General features: G+C 41.3%; 5 protein-coding genes across 5 annotated transcripts; 4 read left to right on the top strand and 1 right to left on the bottom strand.

Annotated features, from left to right (window-relative positions):
* The first annotated feature begins 13 nt into the window (after window positions 1-13).
* LOC135335585 (uncharacterized) lies at window positions 14-6,153 on the top strand. The gene is made up of 12 exons (XM_064531114.1): window positions 14-256; window positions 754-860; window positions 937-1,054; window positions 1,114-1,167; window positions 1,290-1,428; window positions 1,478-4,144; window positions 4,751-4,793; window positions 4,848-4,930; window positions 4,981-5,118; window positions 5,190-5,242; window positions 5,621-5,719; window positions 5,913-6,153. The coding sequence occupies exons 1-12, from the start codon at window positions 209-211 to the stop codon at window positions 6,021-6,023; spliced, it is 3,660 nt and encodes a 1,219-aa protein (XP_064387184.1). The 5' UTR covers window positions 14-208; the 3' UTR covers window positions 6,024-6,153.
* LOC135335586 (PP2C-like domain-containing protein CG9801) lies at window positions 6,124-8,858 on the bottom strand. The gene is made up of 4 exons (XM_064531115.1): window positions 8,651-8,858; window positions 8,219-8,400; window positions 6,716-7,960; window positions 6,124-6,330 (listed from the first exon to the last, which is right to left on the bottom strand). Exons 1-4 carry the CDS (start codon window positions 8,707-8,709, stop codon window positions 6,311-6,313), a joined length of 1,506 nt encoding a protein of 501 aa, XP_064387185.1. The 5' UTR covers window positions 8,710-8,858; the 3' UTR covers window positions 6,124-6,310.
* On the top strand, window positions 8,842-18,657 carry LOC135335588 (mesoderm induction early response protein 1-like). The gene is made up of 12 exons (XM_064531116.1): window positions 8,842-8,952; window positions 9,057-9,096; window positions 9,229-9,353; window positions 11,354-11,861; window positions 12,217-12,395; window positions 12,687-12,819; window positions 13,695-13,768; window positions 15,233-15,311; window positions 16,158-16,205; window positions 17,594-17,637; window positions 18,038-18,168; window positions 18,444-18,657. The coding sequence occupies exons 2-12, from the start codon at window positions 9,084-9,086 to the stop codon at window positions 18,547-18,549; spliced, it is 1,440 nt and encodes a 479-aa protein (XP_064387186.1). The 5' UTR covers window positions 8,842-8,952; window positions 9,057-9,083; the 3' UTR covers window positions 18,550-18,657.
* Window positions 18,658-18,730: 73 nt separating this feature from the next.
* On the top strand, window positions 18,731-20,330 carry LOC135335596 (uncharacterized). Its single transcript, XM_064531127.1, has 4 exons — window positions 18,731-19,218; window positions 19,352-19,567; window positions 19,902-19,964; window positions 20,035-20,330. The coding sequence occupies exons 1-4, from the start codon at window positions 18,925-18,927 to the stop codon at window positions 20,134-20,136; spliced, it is 675 nt and encodes a 224-aa protein (XP_064387197.1). The 5' UTR covers window positions 18,731-18,924; the 3' UTR covers window positions 20,137-20,330.
* Window positions 20,331-20,525: 195 nt separating this feature from the next.
* LOC135335584 (protein FRA10AC1 homolog) lies at window positions 20,526-21,559 on the top strand. The gene has a single exon (XM_064531113.1). It carries the CDS (start codon window positions 20,545-20,547, stop codon window positions 21,520-21,522), a length of 978 nt encoding a protein of 325 aa, XP_064387183.1. The 5' UTR covers window positions 20,526-20,544; the 3' UTR covers window positions 21,523-21,559.
* Window positions 21,560-21,607: the final 48 nt, after the last annotated feature.

The raw sequence follows: 21,607 nt of genomic DNA, 5'->3' as shown, positions 1-21,607 counted from the left end.
GAAGTGAAGCGTTCGAGCCCCGCCCCAATTTGTTCATTTTCAGTGTTGCAGAAGATCAAGTACGTGGATCGACTGCAGTCTGACAGTGGCAATTGTTGCTAAGTGATGTACTGAGTACTGTGGGACAGCTCTCCAAAAGCATAATTATTAGAGAAGTGTGATCTGTAGAGTGGCTGTAAACATGTTCATGATAATTTGAGGGATCATAATGTATTCCTGTAAAGAAGACCCAGGCAATCATGATCATGCAGACAAGGTATGTACATAAACTCGCAAGCCGTCACTGTTGCACGGGGAACAGTAGATTGGTCAAATCCCGTGTAAAAACTCGTGCAACGTTTGCCACGATATATGTGGCAACTCAGTGGCTAGACCGCATCGCATGCAGTACCACAAGATCTGCATTGATATAGTGACGTATATATTGAAAACTCTAAGTATCACGTGCAGTAGACTGACGTCACAAAAACCGCAGCCATTTACAATCTTTATGTGATATGCTGACTGAGCAACACGAGTCTCTACACGGAGTTTGACCATGCAGTCTACTGTTTGCCGTGCAACAGTGATGGCTTGCAAGTCTATAGTATGTACAAGGTAGCTAGCTAACTACAAACTAACTACAAGCGCTCTAAACTACCAGCTATCTACAAGCCAAAATAAACAATGATCTTTGGTTTGTTCTTTGGTTTGCGTGAGGGTGCAAATATGACTATAAGTACTTCATATGCAATGATTATGTACTCCTTGCAGAAGATCGATGTGAACATCCTTGTAGTTCCTCAGTCACAGTGGAAGACTGACCTCAGGCACGCTAATTTGAGTACGTGCACAACGTCAATATCAGCGGGGTTTGTGAGGTAATGTTCACATAACAACAGTATCCATGCAGTTACACAGCTGCTGGATTGGTAGCACTAACTTCAATTTCCTCAGGGTATGCCCTGATGTCACACTTGTTGACTTAAAGGACGAAGTATCCCAGCAACTCGACAGCAATTTTCTGCCAGAAAGTTACATCTTCTTGCGTAATGTTGGCCATCGTCTTACATTAGTAAGTGCATGTATATAGTCACAGTATGCATTTGTATTTCTCTGCACAATTATATATAGGTTGGTCCAAAACAAGAGTCAGTGCTAAAAGTGAGGCTCTTTCTTCCTCCAATTGTGAGTTTTTATTATGTTTGTCAATGCTTTTTAGCTTCATGAAATGGCATCTGTCAGTGGAGTGTTTCATGTTATAATAGCCATTATTATCATGCACTCTACAATCAACATCTTATATATAGGCTCCATGCCCGGAGATTTACATTCTGAATTCAAGCTATCTACATAGCAACCAGGAGCTGCTGCCACCAGTCAAAAATGTGAACGGAAAAAAAAGTTCAATCGAGAATTGCAACTGCAATAAAAACAACTATTGTGCAGGTGAGAGTGCAGATAGCTAAAGAAATTAGTGTTATTTACATTTCTGTAGGCCACTGTTCTAATCCACCCTACCACCATGACCACCATCTCTGCTCTCGCACGACACCCAATCTCTGGTGGGAAGAACGTTACCGTGGCACCGGCTGCAGCTTTCCCGTGCACAATGACGCTCACAGCTGCTGCCATAATCCCACCGATTACATCGCTACATCGGAGTTCTCACAACCTGGAAAGAGTACTAACAAACGTTTTCACAGCGATACATGTACTCCTGCTTCATCGAGTCACGACCACTCTAAGCCGTTAAAAGAAGGTGCATTCGCTAAGTTCAGAGGTACTTCAAAAACCTACCCTCAGGGTAATGGCTCATCACAACAAGTGATTGATCACCCCAATGGAACACACACCAGTAGCAACTCCAGATCTTCATCTGACACTAATGGCTTGTCGAATTTAGGTTTGAAGATGCATGTAACAGGCTCTGCCACTCAGAGGTCAAAAACAGACAATAGTGGAAATTTGGAGCAGAATGATTTTACATCCACAGTTTTGAGTCAAGGAATGGCAATTCAGAACTTTCACCAATCAGCACCTACACTTACAAACCAAGAGGAACGATGCTCAGACAGCAAGAATGCTGGACCAACAGTGAGCAAGCAGAACAGCAAAGTTGGTTCTAGCAATACTACCAAAACGAATACCACAGAAGCTGAACTGTCTACAACACACAACCACTCTCAATCTGGCAACTCACATGAGTCTGAAAACAATCAGGGTGGGAAACAAAGTGAGCATTGTCAAGTCAACTCACAGAGCGACCCTGGTATCTCCATTGAAAGAAAAATGGCTGAGCAAAGGGAACGCAAGAACACGTATCCAATTATTACTTTAAATCAGAAAGCTGAAGAGCCGGTTGGGAAACAAGGAATCAAGCATGGTCAAGTTAACTCACCGAGTGACCCGGCTGTCTCCACTGAAAGAAAAATGGCTGAGCAAAGGGAACACAAGAATACGTATCCAACTATTACTTTAAATCAGAAAGCTGAGGAGCAGGGCGGGAAACAAGGAATCAAGCATGGTCAAATCAACTCACTGAGTGATCCGGCTTTCTCCACTGAAAAAAGAATGGCTGAGCAAAGGGAACGCAAGAACACGTATCCAACTATTACTTTAAACCAGACTGAAGCTGGAGAGCCGGTTGGGAAACAAGGAATCAAGCAAGGTCAAATCAACTCACCGAGTGATCCGGCTATCTCCACTGAAAGAAAAATGGCTGAGCAAAGGGAACGCAAGAACACGTATCCAACTATTACTTTAAACCAGACTGAAGCTGGAGAGCCGGTTGGGAAACAAGGAATCAAGCAAGGTCAAATCAACTCACCGAGTGATCCGGCTATCTCCACTGAAAGAAAAATGGCTGAGCAAAGGGAACGCAAGAACACGTATCCAACTATTACTTTAAATCAGAAAGCTGGGGAGCAGGTTGGGAAACAAGGAATCAAGCATGGTCAAATCAACTCACCGAGTGATCCAGCTTTCTCCACTGAAAAAAGAATGGCTGAGCAAAGGGAACGCAAGAACACGTATCCAACTATTACTTTAAACCAGACTGAAGCTGGAGAGCCGGTTGGGAAACAAGGAATCAAGCAAGGTCAAATCAACTCACCGAGTGATCCGGCTATCTCCACTGAAAGAAAAATGGCTGAGCAAAGGGAACGCAAGAACACGTATCCAACTATAACTTTAAATCAGAAAGCTGGGGAGCAGGTCGGGAAACAAGGAATCAATGGTCAAATCAACTCACCGAGTGATCCGGCTATCTCCACTGAAAGAAAAATGGCTGAGCAAAGGGAACGCAAGAACACGTATCCAACTATTACTTTAAATCAGAAAGCTGGGGAGCAGGTCGGGAAACAAGGAATCAAGCATGGTCAATTTAACTCACCGAGTGATCCGGCTATCACCACTGAAAGAAAAATGGCTGAGCAAAGGGAACGCAAGAATACGTATCCAACTATTACTTTAAATCAGAAAGCTGAGGAGCAGGGCGGGAAAAAAGGAATCAAGCATGGTCAAATCAACTCACCGAGTGACCCGGCTGTCTCCACTGAAAAAAGAATGGCTGAGCAAAGCAAGGACACGTATCCAACTATTGCTTTAGAACACAAGCAGCCAGAAGTAGCAACTCAACAAACCATCAACGAGCCTAATAAGACTAATAATTCCAGACAAATACTCTCACAGGAGAAAAACACTAATTTCAAACCGAAGTTTGATTTCAAACTCGCCAATGTTCCACCCCTACCACCAGCGATTACAGTAACAGAGAGTAACAAAATTGGAAAGAAGGATCTGTTGTCCCTGACTAAGCACAAATCACCCACTGGAGTGACTGAGCAGCCAAAAAACAAAGAGCCAAAAGTAGCAACTCATCAAACCATTGATGAATCTAATTCGACTAAGAATTCCAGAAGAATATTCTCACGAGAGAAAAAGTCAGAAAATACTACAATCAAACCAAAATTTGATACTGCAGATCTCAAACTCGCCAGTGTTCCACCTCCTCTACCGGCAATCACAGTAACAGAGCATAAGAAAATTGGGAATAATATAGATCTGTTGTTCTTGACGAAGTACAAAGGTTCGACTGAGGCTGGCTCTGCTACTGCTGCCTCTGAATCAATTGTGAACAAGCCTAGACCTTCAACTGCTGAAAGTGAGTATAATAATAATTCTGACAACGGGTTTTACAATGAGTCGCTATAATTATACATACATAATTATTATAAGTCTTTCATAATTTTATAGTGCTCCTTCTTTCAAGGGTATATACCGTATAGCGTGTAATTTTCGTGGGGCAAAATATTCGTGGTTTTCGTGGTTGGAGGTCTGATCACGAATATTTTACCCACGAATGAAGCGACCTTGCCTACCTTTACCTACAATCCAAGCAGCAACCACGAAAATATTACCCACGAAATGTCTCAATATTGCTGAACCACGAATATTTTGTCCCCCGAAAATTACCCGCTATACGGTATACACATCTGCATTTAGCTATAATTATATATACACATTCGCATATACAGTTGGAGCTAGTTTAATTGTCGAATCGATCTGCATGAGTAGCAATTTACAATACTGTGCATGTGCATTTATAATGCCACCACTCTCAGTCCCATAAAGTTATGTGATTGTGGATTGACAATTTCGTATGCCAAAATATTAACTGTTCATACCATCTCCATACGGTTAGAGCATAGATTGAGTATCTATGGTTAGAGCATGTGTTTGTGGTTAATCTGCTTTACCTGTATGACAGCCAATGATATCTTGGGTGAGATTAGAAGAATGAAAGAAGAAAGGTAAGAAAACAAACTTGCCGTTGCTTGTTACCTGTTATATTAATGTTAATGCAGTGAAGAATTGCTTTCATTGAAGGCAAAACTAAGTTCTGCTCTGAGAAGTATACAGATTGTCGTAAGAACGCATAGAGAAAAACGTGAGTTGCTGCTTGTGTATAGCTCGTGTATACAATTTACCTGCACATAGATGGCAATGAATGGAAAATCAAATATTTTCAAGAAAAGAAGATGTCCACTATCCTGGAAGAGAAGATACACAGGACAAGAAATGGCAACGAGAAAATCAAGAATGGGTTGGACAAGATAAAAGCCAAGAAGTACACAAGTACGTACTAAACAAAATAATGTATAACCTTATAATAATAATTATTATATAATTATTGTTAATTTTACTAGGGGCTATGCAGAAATTAACCCACAACCCTAAAGTAGAACCACCATCTGAATTGGTAAGTTTCATAGCAGTACGAGTAAACTAGCTATTAATTGTTACTACTGTATAGCTGGTTAATATTTTAGAGGCCCTACATTCCCGCGGTTTTCGGAAGGACCTCAAACCCTAAAAAATGAAGTGCCTTGAAAATTGACGGTATTGAAGCCTTGAAGCTGCTCCTCCATAAGGGTGTGGTCATTTGAGCCTCTATACCCTCGAAATGTTTAGTTTATTATAATAAGCAATCCGTGAAAATTTAGTGCCGAAAAAATAACCCATTGTACGGCCGGTAACTATGTGCATGTGTTTTCACTATAATCAAAACTTGAGTAATTCCTACAGTTCATTATTCATGTGACAACAGTACAGCTTTATTATTGTCACATGCATGCAGTCCAATGTAAAGATTCGGTGTAAAAGACGCAAGCGTGATATTGAGCGTTTGAGGTCAAAACTGGAGAGTGTGAAGCTTCAATTGTCAGCAGAGAGAAAGGTAAAAAAATAAAAGCACTCAATCGCTCCAACAATAACTTTATAAGCCTCACTTGGGCACTATAATTTTTTTCTCCACACCATTCCTTTTGTTGTGTAACACTTACTGTGACATAATTATGTACATGTACTCTCCTGGTTATTGTTACAATTGAACGCATGCAATCAATTCACTAGCTTTTTGTTCTACCTAGATTCGTGAGTCAACTGTCGATGAGTGCAAGACACTCCGAAGTGAACTAATGAAGGAGAAGATAACTCACTCACGTAAAAAAACCAAGCATCAAATTGCTGTAGCTAGCTAAAATTCAATACAGGCTGCTATACTTGTGTTGTATCAAGTATAGTCACTTTATGCATTGACTACTCATGATTACTCCATACTATAACAATCACATCACATGATGAATACCGCAAGAATAATAATACAATAGCACATTGTTGCTTATAATTAATTATTTTGCAATCAGATAACAGACAATAATAATTACAGTACAGTATTAAACATAACACACACGGAATATTTGAAAAATCAGTGCTCATAGACTTGCAATTGTGATCTGAGTGCCCAGGATTGCTTGATAGCTGGAACTTATATCACACTAGCTTTCTCTGTGTAGAAAAATTCATGGTGATAACAAGAACTGAACTTAAATCAACAATGTAACAACAATGTACATTCATTAGTATGCTTTCAAGATAAACAGGTAACAATACACGCTTAATGCCTAATGGAAGTGAGATAAGTTTTTATGAAATAGAGGCACACCCTAGCACACGTACACGTACGTTACTATTATTAGCACACCGTGGTACATAAAAGGGCACACTAAACACTCTCAGATTAAGCACACCACTCTACAGTCAAATCAAGTAATGCTGTCTATTGAATGCGAATGCTCAGGAAAAGAGTATTTTGGCAATAACTCTTCTGTTCCTGGGATTTGTAACTCAGTAGAATTGTTCACTTTAGGATTGAAATAAAATATAGACCCACCAGTGGCTGCAAAGGTTTTGTTGTGACGTCTAGTCTGTTCAGATTGAGCGACCGCAGTGTTCATTACATGAGAGTGGGTTGCCGAATGACCTCTTTTCACATTCTCCTCGCTTGAAACTATACATTTTCCGGCCCTATACGCAGCGATCGTCGCGTGGTCCAATTTCCCAGGGAGGGTTCTCACAACTCGACCAATTTTTCGATCATTTGCCCTCTTTTCAGAAAGAGTCATCTCGCAGTTTTCTTGCTCTTGCCAGCACTGCTCCAAATATTTTCTCTTCTCTTCCGTACTTTCAATAGCCGATGTGATTACAGCGTCTTTAACACCCGTAGCCGTCAAGTTGAAATTACAGGCTACATTTCTATCTCTGAGCATGTTTGACAGTTTACTGAGCACATGTGCTTGTCTTTGCTCCGGTGTTAAAATAGGTAGCTGCGACAGTTGTGTACTATCTTGGAGTCCTGCGTTGGGAGTTGGGTCGGCAGGGAGTGGAAAAGGGGGGATCGTTTCGAACGAGGGGGTGGAAGTTGGGGTGGGCGTGGCATCACTCGCAGCTTCTTTGAGGAGAACCGGATCCATGTTATCGGAAATTCCATCAGAAACAGCAAAAACAATATCACCATCCGCAATTGGCACATAGCAACAGAGGAGATTGCTGAGATCTGGTTGGTCACCTAAATCGCATCCAAGACACCCTCCAGAATCTCGTGGGTTCCGCTCCTTCCCCAAGTGAGTCGCTGACGTCACCTCGTGCACCTGCTGTGTCTCCTTCCGCCAAACGTAACAGAGAGTGTCCCCCACACACACCACACAAAGACCCCACTTGGAGCTCCCCCCAGCCTTACCCTGCTGGAGCTCAACAATAACAGCAACACACAGAGTGGTAGTAGTACCACCTTTTTGAATGATCAGCTTCTGAGCAGAGTGAAACGAACGGAGGATGTCATGGAAAACGTCTTGAGTGGTGCAGGGCGATTTGGGGCATTCAAAGAGCTTTGAGTTTAGATAGTCCACACATCCGTGCACTGCACATCTAGCGGCAAGTCGCGGTTTTATACCCCAGTTTACTCCATCAGCTACGGCCATTATACAGTTGTTAGGACGGGCAACGATTGCAAACACGTCAGCTATCGGGTCGCCATGGTGTTGGGTGCTCCCGGCTTTGTGCTCGTAGAGGGAAATGGATTCACCGTCAACATGGGGTTGAGGTCTGAACCAGTGTGTTATTCCAGCAACTTCTGTACCTACAGTGTGTGTTTTGGCATTGTGTGTTACATGAATGGGTAAAAAAACTTTACACTGTAAAATAACTACACTTGTATCAGCTCAGGTGATTATGTACTACAGGGGTTCTGAACACTGACACATAACTTGTAGGGAATTTGACACACACACACACACACACACACACACAAACACGTATTAAATTAAAACACCTAGCTTATGCTTATGTTTGGATTTTTTTACATCCCCTGCCATTAATCTTGGCTGCACGAACGAACCTGACTCGTGTGTGGGTGTGTCCAGTTCCGCCTGCAACTGACAGAGTCCAGCACACGGCCCAGTGGTAGACGCTATCACTGGCGCCTGTAGAGGTGCCAAAGAATGAGACGGCATCTCCAGTGCAGTGCGACCTGTACGCACCTGGCTCTCGAATGAACCATTGACAAGCTTCTTCACTCCGCTGTGTGTGTGGATGGGGAGGGGGGGGGGGGGGGTGAATGGATGCTAAGATACTCTGTGACACTCCTGTGCATGTGCAGGCTTGTGAATAATAATTTATATTGATGAAATTATTGTACAGTGAACATGCATTTCCATCCTAGCTACATAGTACACACAGCTACATAGACACACGTTTCTAGTTCTATAATTAGCGCTGCCGCTAGTAGTACCAGCTAGCAACATGTGCCTCTAGCTCTACATGTGCTTACTGAACGAGCCTAGATAAGAACCCGTCGTTTGGTTTGTCTGGTGTCCGGGCAGTGGCCATTGTATCCTCTCTCGCTGTGAAATATTCTGCTCTCTTAGCTACACAGGTATCATAACCCAGTCACAAAGCCATAGCGCTACTATAAGCTAGATACTGTTAGCAGCCATCTTTGCTTACTAGGCAAGGGGGTGGGGCTCCTTTGAAATCATTGCCGTAATAGAGTTGTCAGAAGGTTAACTTTCTATACTACACGTGAGGCTCTGCTCTAGCTTTTGGCCTGAACTGAAGCTGAAAGTACTGTAGGTGAGATAAGCTGTACTCTAGATAATAGCGCCTATAATTAATTATAAATACGTGTGAGCTCCTTGATTGTAGATGTACACTTAGTTTTTTTCATGTACATGTAGATCTATATCTCTGGTTCAAAGGTGGATATGGAAAATCAAGGTGACAAAAATCATTAATTTTGTGTGTTCTGTTGTGAGTGGGAGGGGCTGATCCAACCACAAAAAACTGAAGTTCAAACATAGACCCCCAAGACTTCAATATTGACACACGTGCCGCCATCATAATTATTAGGTGATGGTGATTTTGAAGTGACGGCTGAGATGCTGATCCATGGTGATCTTGACGATGAGAGCACCCTCTCTGACGAGGAGGACGTTGACGAGGGAGAGAGTGACGAGCTGGATGAGCTGCAGAATGTGAGTATACCTGGTGTGCCTTGTGTGCCTGCTCAGTGTATGATGCTGTTCCCCCATTAGACTAGGCAATTATTAGTGTAACCCCATGTACGCGAGATCTGCCCAGAATTTTAATTTCTGTGAAAGTGGTGGGTGGCTATAGTGTCTTTAATCCTGAAACACAAAATAGCTTGATTTCTATAACATGTGGCAAACTATGCCAGAAATAGAAGTGCCTTTAGAGGTGGTTTGTACTGACCACAAGCAGCCCCAGTATGGGCAGATCCCTGCATACACATGTATAGCTTGAGATGTCATCTAAAATAGTACGCCATTACTATATATGGTGTGTCTAGCCAGAATATCGTAGAAACTGGATTATTAGCGTATGCGCTAATGGGATCAATAGCAGAGAGCTCTATACGCTGATATTCGAGGGTGCGCCTATAATGCAGTCATTTTCTAGCCCCACCCAATAACCGGATGTCTCTGTGACGAGGCACGACTCGATAGCGAGCTAGAAAGTGAGCAAGCAGCAACTCTAACTGCATCTACCGTATATGCTTGTTCAGAGGCCACTCTTGTATGAAGGCCGCTCTCAAATAGTAGCCTCCTTTGGTAGCAAAATGAAACATTTAGTAGGCGCTCTCAAATAGTAGCCTCAGTGAACTTAATTTAACTCTAGCATTTCTGCATTTGGCAGACATAGTAATTAATAGCAGCTAGCTACAAGGTGCTGCGGCCTCTGATCAAGCAACGGTTTATCATACTACATCATACAAACACTAGGGTGACGCAATGTGTCATGGGGTGATTGAGTCTAACAAGGCAGCCTTTCTTGAACTGCTCTAACCCCGAAGTTGCATCCAACGATGAGATAGCTTATGTTTCTTGCTGGACCCAATTAAGTTACAAGGCTAACGAGCAATTATGCTGTAAACAATCCTTGGCAAGTAAGCTGTTGTAAGCGTGCCTGTGTGACCTCAGAAGTCTCCATCTGAGCTGCTTTGACCTGCCGAAGTGTCTGGTCTCTGTGTTGTCCTGTTGAACTAGCAGGTTTGTATCAAGACCATGCGGAACTCAAGTAGACAAGCATTATTTTAGTGATTTACTGTGGCCTAGCAAGCTGCTCTGACCTGCTGCAGGTGTGTCTGTGGCCTCAAGAGTGTCTGTGTCTTGTCTGTGAGCCTTGTTGCTGAGTGTAGCTAGCTATTGTGCCCATACGCAGCGATTCACTTACAAGTGGGTAAAGGGTCATGAGTACAAAAAACAAATATTGTGCCGGTCTATGACAGACAGACAGACACACACACACACACACACACACACACACACACACGCAATATTGAGCACTATAGGTAGGGACTTGCTTCGCTCGCCCCCAAAAACATCATATTGACCAGGAACTGAATAAAAAGGCCCCCTCATCCATGTCTCACATTCTCTCAGTGTGATCAGACAGAGTAACAAGCATGCCCAGAGAGTCCTTTCAGATGAATATCACCCAGCTATATAGCTACCATGCACAGTACAAGCTAGCTAGCTCTTAGATAAACGATTTAGCAGCTAATATCCTTCGCATAATTGGAAAAGTGCTTCAATTTGAAAAACACCCCGCAGTTGAGCATGCACTTAAAATAAAGATACGCTTATAATCGACTAAGTGCTAATAATTCAGTTTCTACAGTGTAACCTATAGCTCGATCAGATCCTTAATTGCTTGTGGGTCCTACAATTAATGTACAGTCTAGTCATGTAGCCCGTTGTTTTGAATGTTCAATTTCGATAATTAGCGAGGTCTATCTGATGTACATGTTCTTAAAGATAAGTATCAGCTAGATGATGTGATTGGATCCATAATTGCTTGTGGGGCCCTATCATCATGAATAATCCAAAGTGTTTCAATTCGATAATCAGTGGTCTATTATTTCTATCGCATTTTATTATTGCATACATTATAGTGTGTTACTCCTTGCTCCCACCACATAATCAGTATGTAATCATAGTAATATTGCGTGCAGGAAGGGGAGCTGCCGTTGGAGATGTTGCTGGCTCGTTACGGATACGGGGGTGGTCCGTCTGGTGTAAAAAGTGTACTTAGTGACTCTAGTGACTCTGGTGATGAAGTGGGGGGTGGTCCTCGCAAGGCTGTGGTGGGTGGAGCTAGTGATGGTGCAGGACCCAGTACTAGCCGTGTGTCTGATAAGACCAATGACTTACCGGATGTTAAATTGGAAACGGCCTCAGGTCAAGATGTACATGTAGATAACGATACCCCTCAAGCGAACGCTAACTCATCACCCAAGAAAGATGAAATTTCAAACAATCATTCGTTGCACCAGAAAGACAAAACTCAGGAAAACAAAACTAATTCCGTGGAATCGCACCCACTACCAGTGAATTCTGACCCTGAGCTGAAGGCAGGAAAGGTTGAAAGGTCGTCGCTGGGGAAGAGACGAGGGGACCCTGTAATTAAAGACGTGATGCTCACCAGTAAACGCCGTGCTCTATTGACAGACACTAACGAAGGTAGCTAGGAACAGTGTACAGTGTACAGTGTATGCATGCAATGAATGTGTGCATACATGTATGTTGTGCAGTATCCCTAACTGTACTCTAATTCTGCTTAATGTGAATAACTTGCTGTTTTGTTGCATATAATATAATACATGTAGCTATGGATTGTGTGTGCAATGAATGCTAGCTCACATACGTTTATGTGTCAGCTTATTACAAAACCTTTCTCACACAAACCTTGTGTAGTAATGGCAATGTAAACTTTGGCCTGTAGTTACATTTTAAATAGATGATCTTTACCTATTTTATACTTTCATGTTGTGTATTTAAAACCCTGTTGCACCTTTTACCTTTATAATTGCCATAGCAACAAGCTCCTCCCACTGGATACGCAGTGGTCGCCTGCGGAGGGACCTCCCTGAGCGACGAGCAGCCCGTCATGTGACCGAGGGCAGCATGGTGGAAGCGTACTTCTCCACTCTCATGGAGGACTCTGGCGGGAGTGACGATGAATTTAGGCCTCTGCTCAGGGAAGATTGGAAACAGGTGAAGGCTAAGGCGTGCTTATGTGATTAGTAACCGTTGCATGATCTAGTACAAATTAGGAGATTTGATTGACCGTAATTATAATTATAGACAAGTTTAATTGTAATCTTATGTATGTGTGCACGGTGCAGTGCATGTGGCTGCAGTTTCCTATCGGTATGTACACATGAGCAGTTAGCTTCGTCCCTACCTCTCTTTTCTGCTCGTGTCAGATGTCAGAGGCCGATGTATTCATCCATCCATTTATGTTTGGTCTAAAATGTGTGTTCTAAAAACTTCGCATTTTATTAGGACATCAAGGTGGGAGCTCAGTATCAAGCCAATGTGCCCGAATGTCGTCAAAGTGTAGCCCCGCCTACTCCCTATAAGGCCACACCCACTGGAGTACTCAAATGGCGACCCAGGGAATCAAGTGATCAGACAGGTTAGAGCAATGAACACAGTAATACTATATCCAGGGTTTCATCTAGTGGGGAGGCTGGGGTGAACCTTCCCCCCCAAAATGTGTGTATAATAATGACATCACATGAGTACTGTCTATGATGTGCAATAAATATGTAACTAGATCTACTGTGATGCACCAGCATGTAATAGGGGGTGTGGTCAACAAATGTGGGAGTGGCCAAACATTTCGCGGCGTGCGTAAACCTTCCCCCCCAAACTTTTAATCCTACCTGATATCAAGCTGGTACGTAATGGTGCTGGTGCTGCGTGTAATACTGATTAGACTATACCTCCATGTAGCCGTTATTTCTCATCAGATTTCTTGTGTATAGCACAATTTTGGGAAATAATAATTATGTTCAAATGCTGGGAAGATCAAATCGAAACTTTCACTGTGCTTGAAAGCAGACAGTGTGTGTATTACACAGTACAATTATGACTAAATCCTTATCTGCACATCTACGTACGACATACATATAATTATTGCAGGTTGCTCTAATGTAAAGTGGTCATGCACTAGAAACATTGATGAATATGATAGTTTTAAGTACCCATAATTATTATCTCTTGTGTGGAGATGGCTACATGGTGGAAACCTACAGCTAATTGCTCGCGGTCTTTTATTAGTGACCCATTTCATTTGACGTAAGATCTGCTATAAGAAAGTATCCATGGACTATTTTGCCTGACCACTTTTGTATTTACATGCGTGAAATGTCATGTAATCGCTATGTCCTAGCTGGCTTCCCCCTAGAGTGGATCAATATCTAAGTCATTGTTGCTGTAACGTACGGCTTCATATCTGTTAGATGGTCATCACTGTTATTGTCATTTGTATGTCTGCAATCCTCGCAGTGACCAAGTTTCTGACTGGCTTATCCCAGATTGAGTCCACTGCTCACTATGACTCAGAGAGGGACAACGAAGAGGTGTGTGCTTGCTGTGTGTGGGTGTGTCTGTGTGAGAGATGTGTGTGGGTGTTCTTGTGTGTGCCTGCTGTGTGTGGGTGTGTTTGTGTGAGAGATGTGTGTGGGTGTTCTTGTGTGTGCCTGCTGTGTGTGGGTGTGTTTGTGTGAGAGATGTGTGTGGGTGTTCTTGTGTGTGCCTGCTGTGTGTGGGTGTGTTTGTGTGAGAGACGTGTTAGAGTGTGAGGTGTATGCCTACGTTTGCCTGTGAAAGAGGTGTGTGTGTGATGTGTGTGTGTGTGTGTATACGTACATGTATTAGTGTGAGCGTGTGGGTGTGTGTGTACCTGTATGATGTGTGTACCTGTATGAGGTGGTGTGCGACTCCTAACCTATCCTTTTTGCAATAATTATGTCACCATTTCAGTACATGTCCTATACGTGTTGTTGCAGTACATCAATATGTGTATCACATCAGCTTTAATGCTATTGGTCGATCGCTGTTTCGCAATAACCATTCAAATGTTAACGGTCATGACAATTATGCAATATAGTATCATAGTTCTACATGGTAGTGGCTCAGTCATTTCATTGGTCGTAATATTCACAGCTCTCAATGAATTAAATTGCATGTAGTGTGTGTACCAGTACCAGTTTTGTGTCATGCTGGTACTGGCATATTTTAATGGATTGTAATTGGCTAAAACTAGGTCTGCACTATTAGACAGGCTGTATCTGAATGGATAGCTTAGTTCCCACTCCTTTGTTATTTGAGTGTTACATGATGACATCATTGTTTTTGTAAGGTGACCTGTATGACTGGGGGAATTCCCTAGGATTTCCCCATTCTTAGAGATTGGAATGTGTTTGAAATCCCCTTCGTAAAATCCCTTTGTCCCTAATTTGCTCTCCTGGACAGTTCATGACCCCCTGGGGGTTTTAGGGTACCACATTGAAGTTTATTCATGCGATTAACTGTACCAAAGTGTACACTAAAGGAAATGCATAACTAGCTGTAAAACAATGATGTGTGTGTGTGTGCGCGTGTATATCACTTTGCACTGTATTGCTTGACCGGTGGTTTTTGCTTATTATACTTGTACAATGGGTTTGCTTGGATCTATAGGTAAAGAGAGCATTGTCATTCATGCTGGTTTCTTCCTGCTGTGTGTCTGTGTCACTGTGTCATTCTATGGTGAAATGATCTCGCTCTACATACACACAAAAGCATCCATTCGGGGCTCAGAATTTAGTTACACTGTATATAGGTAGATTGCAATGAGAAGCTCTCACGTTATAGAAGTAGGTGATTCAGAATATCTAGTGCTATGCAGTCCAGTTAGAGAAATGAAACTGCACAATACAATCATCGTGATGACTATGAGATCTCCATAAGTGCAGCCGTGTTCTACTGTCAGTACTGTAGTTGTAGTGTTTGTGTATCGATCGTGGTTATAACCTAGTGTGTTATATTCCTGCATGACACAGGCTCTGGAGGTGCTTGAGAAGTGCAACCATGACGTGCCCACTGCAATGGAGAAGGTCTTCAGTCAAGGGTTGCCCAAAAGTGAGTTTCGCTGTGCTGCATGTAACAGAGGATTTCAGGTTGGTTGGCAGAAGTTAAAAGTTGAAGTGCACTCAACCATGACCACACACGTATGTTTCTTCATACTAATGCAATTAGTGATCATGGTTGACTGCACTTTAACTTTTAACTTCTGCCAACCAACCTGAAATCCTCTGTATAGCTTGTTTACAATTACAATGAGGTAGCAGCTAGTGGGACCACAGTGATTTTAGTTTGTCTGCCCTTTCTGTTGACTTAGCCGATAGACCACGGAGAGAGAAGGTTCAAAGAGTGTGATCGCTATCAAATGGACTCTACTGTATCACCTTGAATTATGTAACGCCTAGTCTGCGGCACTCAACTATTGCAAAGTCATGCAGGACAGAGCTGCAACATTGCTCTCTGTAGTGCAGTAAAAAACAAAAACTAAAGTCTATTTGCGTTGAGTTCAACTCCGGAAGTTCTGTTGTTAATTATGGCTTCATTTATGCTTTATGTGGTGGGGACAAGTATGCCTGGGACTTTTACATGGAAAATGCTAACTTTTAGCTGGTTGGAGCTTACTAGCTCTACAGCATATAGATAGAAGCGCTTTTTAACGAGGAATCCAATGGTATATGAAACTTGAATTTTAGTGAAGTATGACAACTTTATGAAGGTCAAACTCAACACAAATAGACCTTAGTTGTTGTTTTGCATAGGTGTGTGGGTGTATTTGTATTGATTCGCACATCTCTTGCCTTACCTTGTACTATAGAGGTGCCACTTTGTGTAGTATTGTGTGTTCGTGCAGTATGAATGAATCTTGATGCTGGCTTACCAGAGACAACGTTCCCTTCCCTGTAGGAGTAATGGAGCCATGGTCTGAAACCGAATGTCAGAGTTTTGAAGAAGGTACGTTGAGTCAATTACACAATCATTGTGTTCTTTTGATATCTGACCTCTGACCTTCCCACACTGACTTAGTGTCAGGCTATTTATTATATATTACCGACTTTCCTTATAATTAGCCTACATGTATGTCTCTAATGGTGACGTTATTGTAGTTCTATGCCACTGTTTCGCTTTATTGTTTGTCATTTTCATTCAATAATTTTATACGTGTTTTATACGTGTTTACACATCCAATTTTTCTGAGTAATGTGTCATTGCATGAAAGCTCCATTTTAAATGCCCTCGTTTTTGATTGACACTAGATAAGGTTAATGTGTTTTGCATTCCACGGTAAAAACTTTCGAATTACGTTTCACATTTCAGTAACGGTAATAACTAGGGAAATGTACACATGCATGTCTTGATGTTTACATGTACATCTACTGATACAGTAATTATTGATCCAGCTAAAAATTGATTTCGTGGGCTTGCCTGTCCCCTAGCTCTTCCTGTCGTAATACTGAAAATGCTGAAAGTGCGAACTAAATTCCATTGGTAACAAGCAACAGTTTTTCAGTTAGCAATGCGTATAGGATCCTTCCCCCTTTCGGTCATCATGCACCTCAGGGCATTCTGTAAGTCAGAAACAACATTTAACATTCCATCTACCAACCAACAGCTCCAGTTTACAATATAGGTGTTTTGTGTACGTGTAGAAAATTGAACTTTTGTTGATCGACTGTTAACTTTCTTTGCTGAGTAGACTATCCAGTAGCATGACGACGTTTTCGAGTCTATATGCAGTCTCTAGAACTAAGATACATTGGTGGAAGCAGTACAAGACGTACCTGTTATCCCAAAAGTTGGTAGAGTTGAACCTCTACTGCCCACAGTTAGCATATGCATGTAGGTCCAATTATTGATTTTTTCTCTAGTCATTCCAAGTCTCACTATTAGGTTACAGTGTCGAGTAGGCCCAGGGAGTTTGGAAGCCTTTGAACTAATTATATTCATGGCCTTAATGAGGATAAACACAGGAAATGAAGAATCATTTTACCTGTATATACAGTATTGTGGGCTTTTTCTCATCAACATGTAAACAAGATTTACATCCCATTGTTTTATTGGGACACAGGAAGCTTGTTCATAGTGGAGTAGTTCCTAGTCATTGTGAGTGGGCGAGTTCCTTGAAATATGTGGGCGTTAGTTACAGTACGATTGTGGGATTTGAAAAATTATGACATCGTTGAAATCTGTTATAGTCATGTACGACTCGTTCTATTTCTACACACGTATAATTCGTATTTCTTACAGCTTTGGGTGTAATGATATTCATTATTATTTTATACTTCGTACGATACTAAGAGTATATAATAAACTCTTGACGATACGTATGCATTAATTTACAGGCCTACGGACATACGGCAAGAACTTTTATCGAATACAAAAGCAGGTAAGTATAGTCATTGTTCACACCGATTTTGAGGGGGGAATTCCCCTGCCCTGGGGGGCACTTGGGGGCACAATGTAATCCCTTCCCTTCTAGTGCAAAAAAACAACTCCTTTTGTTCAAGTGCACTAAGCTGTGCAAAATAAGGCTGTGAATCTGTGTATGGATGGTGCTACCGCAACCCTGGTTGATTCCCTTTGCTGTACTGAAGTACAGATTTTATACATATCAGGGAATTTTGAAAGTGTGCAGGGGGTAGTCCCTGGATTTCCTGTAGTGTATGTAATAGTTGTAGTGCTAAACTGATCAAAAAGTTGGTAGGTCAAATCCGTTGTCTCAGTGCTGCAAAATTAATCATGCAGTTATAAGTTTACCTATACCTGTGTGTTGTGTTGCTATGCAGGTTCCCACTCGACCGGTGAAAGAGCTAATTGAGTTTTACTACATTTGGAAAAAGAGTGAAAGAAACGATCTATTTGTACAGCAGTACGGAAAGATCGGAAAGAAAAAAGTCAATGTGCCAGCAGGACACATGTAAGCTAGCATTGTCCATTTTTGAAGTTAGCCCATTAATTATTTCTAATTTCTGAAAAGATATAACCCACCAATGTACATAATTATTACGTCAGTGCATGTAACATAATTTAGTTTTGCTTTATAGCTGGTTATATAGGGCTGTTGGTAGGAATGTTATTATTATAGCAACATTTTAACTGCTTGATATATTCGATTTTTTGATCAATTTCTGCATGCATACTTTGTAGGAAACGATCTTTATTATTCTATTATTCTATTCTTGCATGCTACAGCTCTGACTTTATGAACAAGTGTCTGGATGTGTACAACTCCGATTCTCCAGACGTGCATTATGCTGCTACCACTATAAGTGCCGAGTCAAAACGGGACAACACATGAATCCACAGACTCGTCAGTTTTTTTTTTGTTTTTATCTTTCCATTCACCAATATAGCATTACAAAATCTCTAGTTTTATTATATAATTATGATTGAATATTTATCATTCTACTGTCATAATTATATATAACAAAAGAGTAAAATTAATGATTCATGAATCTAATTAATGGATGTACTTTTAAAAGGGGGAACCCTTAGCTGCTGGGGAGGAGCTCAACGATATTTGCTGCATAATATGCAATTGGATCTATATGTGCTTAGAGTCAGTGTACATGTCTAGCCTATATAAACAAGATGCCTCTGTTTACAATAACAAAAATAAAGTCTTCAATCTACTGTCAAAGTGAACTCTCTACTTATCATTCAAGATTTAGCCATGAAGTACCTATCAACTCTCCTCAGCCTTGTGTGCATCATGCAGTGCATGTTTGCAGCAATGCAAGCTGCATGTGTCCCTGCAAGACTTCCTGAAGAAGAAAATATGCAAGAGAAATCTAGAAGCAGGTCATCTGGCTCTGCACAATGCAGCCCATCTAGCTCACTCAGTGAGACTGAACTGACTGCTCTGACCACAATGGCACAGAAGTACTTAACAACCCTCTCAGACAGAATGAGAGAAGCTAAAACTGCCATTCATATGAGACTGTCTATGAGCAACGTCAGCCTACCAGTAAGTATGAAACGGGTCTTCTATGCATTTAACTGAAAGGACATTAAATATATAATATGCGAGATATAATTGCGTTAGCATTATACACTGAGTCCCAAATGTATATAATTATACGCTCAATATTTTCCTACAGAATGGCTTTTATCTTGGAGAAGAAGTAGACAATGATTATCAGGGACAAATTGCATCTGCAGTCGGCTATCTATGCTGCTCTGTACCTTACGTATTAGATGTTATGAAGCAAGAGGCAGTCAATGAAATATTAGGTGTGTCTTCCTACTTTCATGCCGTCTATGATATACTGGACCCCGGAAGTGATTCCAACCTGTCAAAGACTCTAGAAAAAATTGTAAGCAACCTCTCTTTTCATGTGTTTCTTTAACTATATACAATAAAGTGTGGCTTATAACATACAATTCACAACTGCATGATGCTTAATTATCTATACATGTAGTGTCATGCGAGAGCACGAGATTATTTAGTGGTGTATTGCTTGATATTTTGACTATCAGACCCAAAATTTAATGCCCTCAACAAAATTCTATAACATTTTACCCTATAAAAACCGAAAATTTATTACTCAAAAAGCCTCTTTCAACCGTAGAAAATGATGCAAATATAGCTACCAAGGTAGTACAGATTTTGTAGCATGTTTATAGTTGCTCATTATTTTTATTTTACAGGTAATAGGTGCTCAATTTAACAGCTGCCACGTACCAGAGCCAGCGTGCCGGCCACTTTCAGCTGTAAGTTGCAATAATAAGTTTAAACATACAAGGACCCATGTAAAATGCGTCTACTCCTCTCTCTTCGCAGCAAAACCATAGTGCAGCTGTATTTGCGGCAATCGTGGCTCAGGACCTCATCAACCTCTCTAGTGACACTCTACTCGCCCTGAACACAGCCCTAACAGAATAAAAACTGCCCTCCAAGCTTTATTACATAACTGTGAGATGTAGAACATTATTTATTATTATTTATTTTCATTATGTATACATGTATAGTGGTATCGTAAACCTGCACGGTACCATCTTAATATTTTTAAATCATATTTCATGGAATCTTTGATTTCTTGACCGGATCAAGCTATTAATATAATATTATTTCGTCAATGTTTTCATGTTTTAAATAACTTTAGACTGATACTTTATCTTTATATCATGTGAAGATGTTTTTCAATAATAATATTTCATTGGAACTTAATGTGAAAGTGTACAGGTTAGGTTAGGGGACAAATCATCCACGCATGCGCATTGGGATCGATAAACAACCGATCGCGAGCCCCTCCCATTTTTAACCATAAAGGTCAAAGTGGAGCAAAAAAAGATGGCTGGAAAACACAGAGACTTTGATCTCGACTCAGACTTCGAGTACTCCGCCGAAAAGAAACAAAAGACTTGGAGAGATGATCCTATAGCTACACAAAAGGCTCCCGGAATCTCCCGTGTCCCCACTCATTCCGTGGCTGTCCCCTCCAAGCAGTTTCTGTCTCAAGAAAGAGACAAAGAAGAATGGAAAGCCAGAAGATTCCACTTTCTAGCTATGGATGCCTACTCTCGACACAAAACTCTTGTGAACCAGTACTTACTCACTAGCGGTAGGGGGATTGAGTCTTTCAAACGGTCCACAGCAGGTGATCGAAACGATTATTCTGTACTGCAAGAGGAGCACAAGTTTCTATGGGATACGAGTGATAAACCTGACACATGGGAGAAAAAAATGGCCAAAGCTTATTACGATAAACTTTTCAAAGAGTATGCTATTGTTGATCTGAGTCGATACAAGGAGAACGAGGTTGCACTGAGATGGAGGATTGAAAAAGAAGTAGTCGAAGGCAAAGGACAGTTTTCCTGTGGAAACAAAACATGCCTTCAAAGAGAAGATCTTGAAAGTTGGGAGGTGAATTTCCGTTACATGGAGCAGGGTGAAAAGAAAAATGCTCTAGTTAAGTTACGACTGTGCCCAAATTGCTCAAGAAAATTAAACTATCACCACAAACGAAGAAAATGGAAGAGCAAAGATAAGAAATCCGACAAATCTAAAAGAACACACTCCTCAAAGCACAAGACCAAGAAACATTCGCACAAGCATAAAGCCTCAAAGCATCATGGAGAATCAAACTCGAGTAGTGAGGAGAGCTCAGAAGTTGAAGGAGATAAAGACAGGAGTTTAGAGGGTGCTGGTGACCAAGGAACCTCATCTGGTGGTGGGGGTGAGAGCATCTGGAAGAAGACTGCTGAAGCTTTCCTCGAGAAATCTCAAGAGGACGAGTTTGATGATTATTTCAAAGACATGTTAATGTAGACATGTTCATGTAATTTTTTTCATGTTTTAACCGTCATTTGTTCTTAATTACCATGCATGCAGGAATACCTGAAGCTCATGATTA

Source organism: Halichondria panicea, chromosome 4, assembly GCF_963675165.1.
Source record: "Halichondria panicea chromosome 4, odHalPani1.1, whole genome shotgun sequence".
Taxonomy (NCBI): domain Eukaryota; kingdom Metazoa; phylum Porifera; class Demospongiae; order Suberitida; family Halichondriidae; genus Halichondria; species Halichondria panicea.
Note: the sequence above shows the minus strand (reverse complement) of the source record. Positions and strands in the feature narration are given on the sequence as shown.

Coding starts and splice junctions, on each gene's coding strand:
- LOC135335585 (XM_064531114.1), top strand. CDS start 209: ATGTATTCCTGTAAAGAAGACCCAGGCAATCATGATCATGCAGACAAG. Junction 1,429..1,477: donor TAAAAACAACTATTGTGCAG/GTGAGAGTGCAG, acceptor ACATTTCTGTAG/GCCACTGTTCTAATCCACCC. Junction 4,931..4,980: donor AAGAACGCATAGAGAAAAAC/GTGAGTTGCTGC, acceptor ACCTGCACATAG/ATGGCAATGAATGGAAAATC.
- LOC135335586 (XM_064531115.1), bottom strand. CDS start 8,709: ATGGCCACTGCCCGGACACCAGACAAACCAAACGACGGGTTCTTATCT. Junction 8,401..8,650: donor TTCTTATCTAGGCTCGTTCA/GTAAGCACATGT, acceptor CCACACACACAG/CGGAGTGAAGAAGCTTGTCA. Junction 7,961..8,218: donor CACACCCACACACGAGTCAG/GTTCGTTCGTGC, acceptor CACACACTGTAG/GTACAGAAGTTGCTGGAATA.
- LOC135335588 (XM_064531116.1), top strand. Junction 11,862..12,216: donor ATTGACAGACACTAACGAAG/GTAGCTAGGAAC, acceptor TAATTGCCATAG/CAACAAGCTCCTCCCACTGG. Junction 17,638..18,037: donor TTTATCGAATACAAAAGCAG/GTAAGTATAGTC, acceptor GTTGCTATGCAG/GTTCCCACTCGACCGGTGAA.
- LOC135335596 (XM_064531127.1), top strand. CDS start 18,925: ATGAAGTACCTATCAACTCTCCTCAGCCTTGTGTGCATCATGCAGTGC. Junction 19,219..19,351: donor TGAGCAACGTCAGCCTACCA/GTAAGTATGAAA, acceptor ATTTTCCTACAG/AATGGCTTTTATCTTGGAGA. Junction 19,568..19,901: donor CAAAGACTCTAGAAAAAATT/GTAAGCAACCTC, acceptor TTTATTTTACAG/GTAATAGGTGCTCAATTTAA.
- LOC135335584 (XM_064531113.1), top strand. CDS start 20,545: ATGGCTGGAAAACACAGAGACTTTGATCTCGACTCAGACTTCGAGTAC.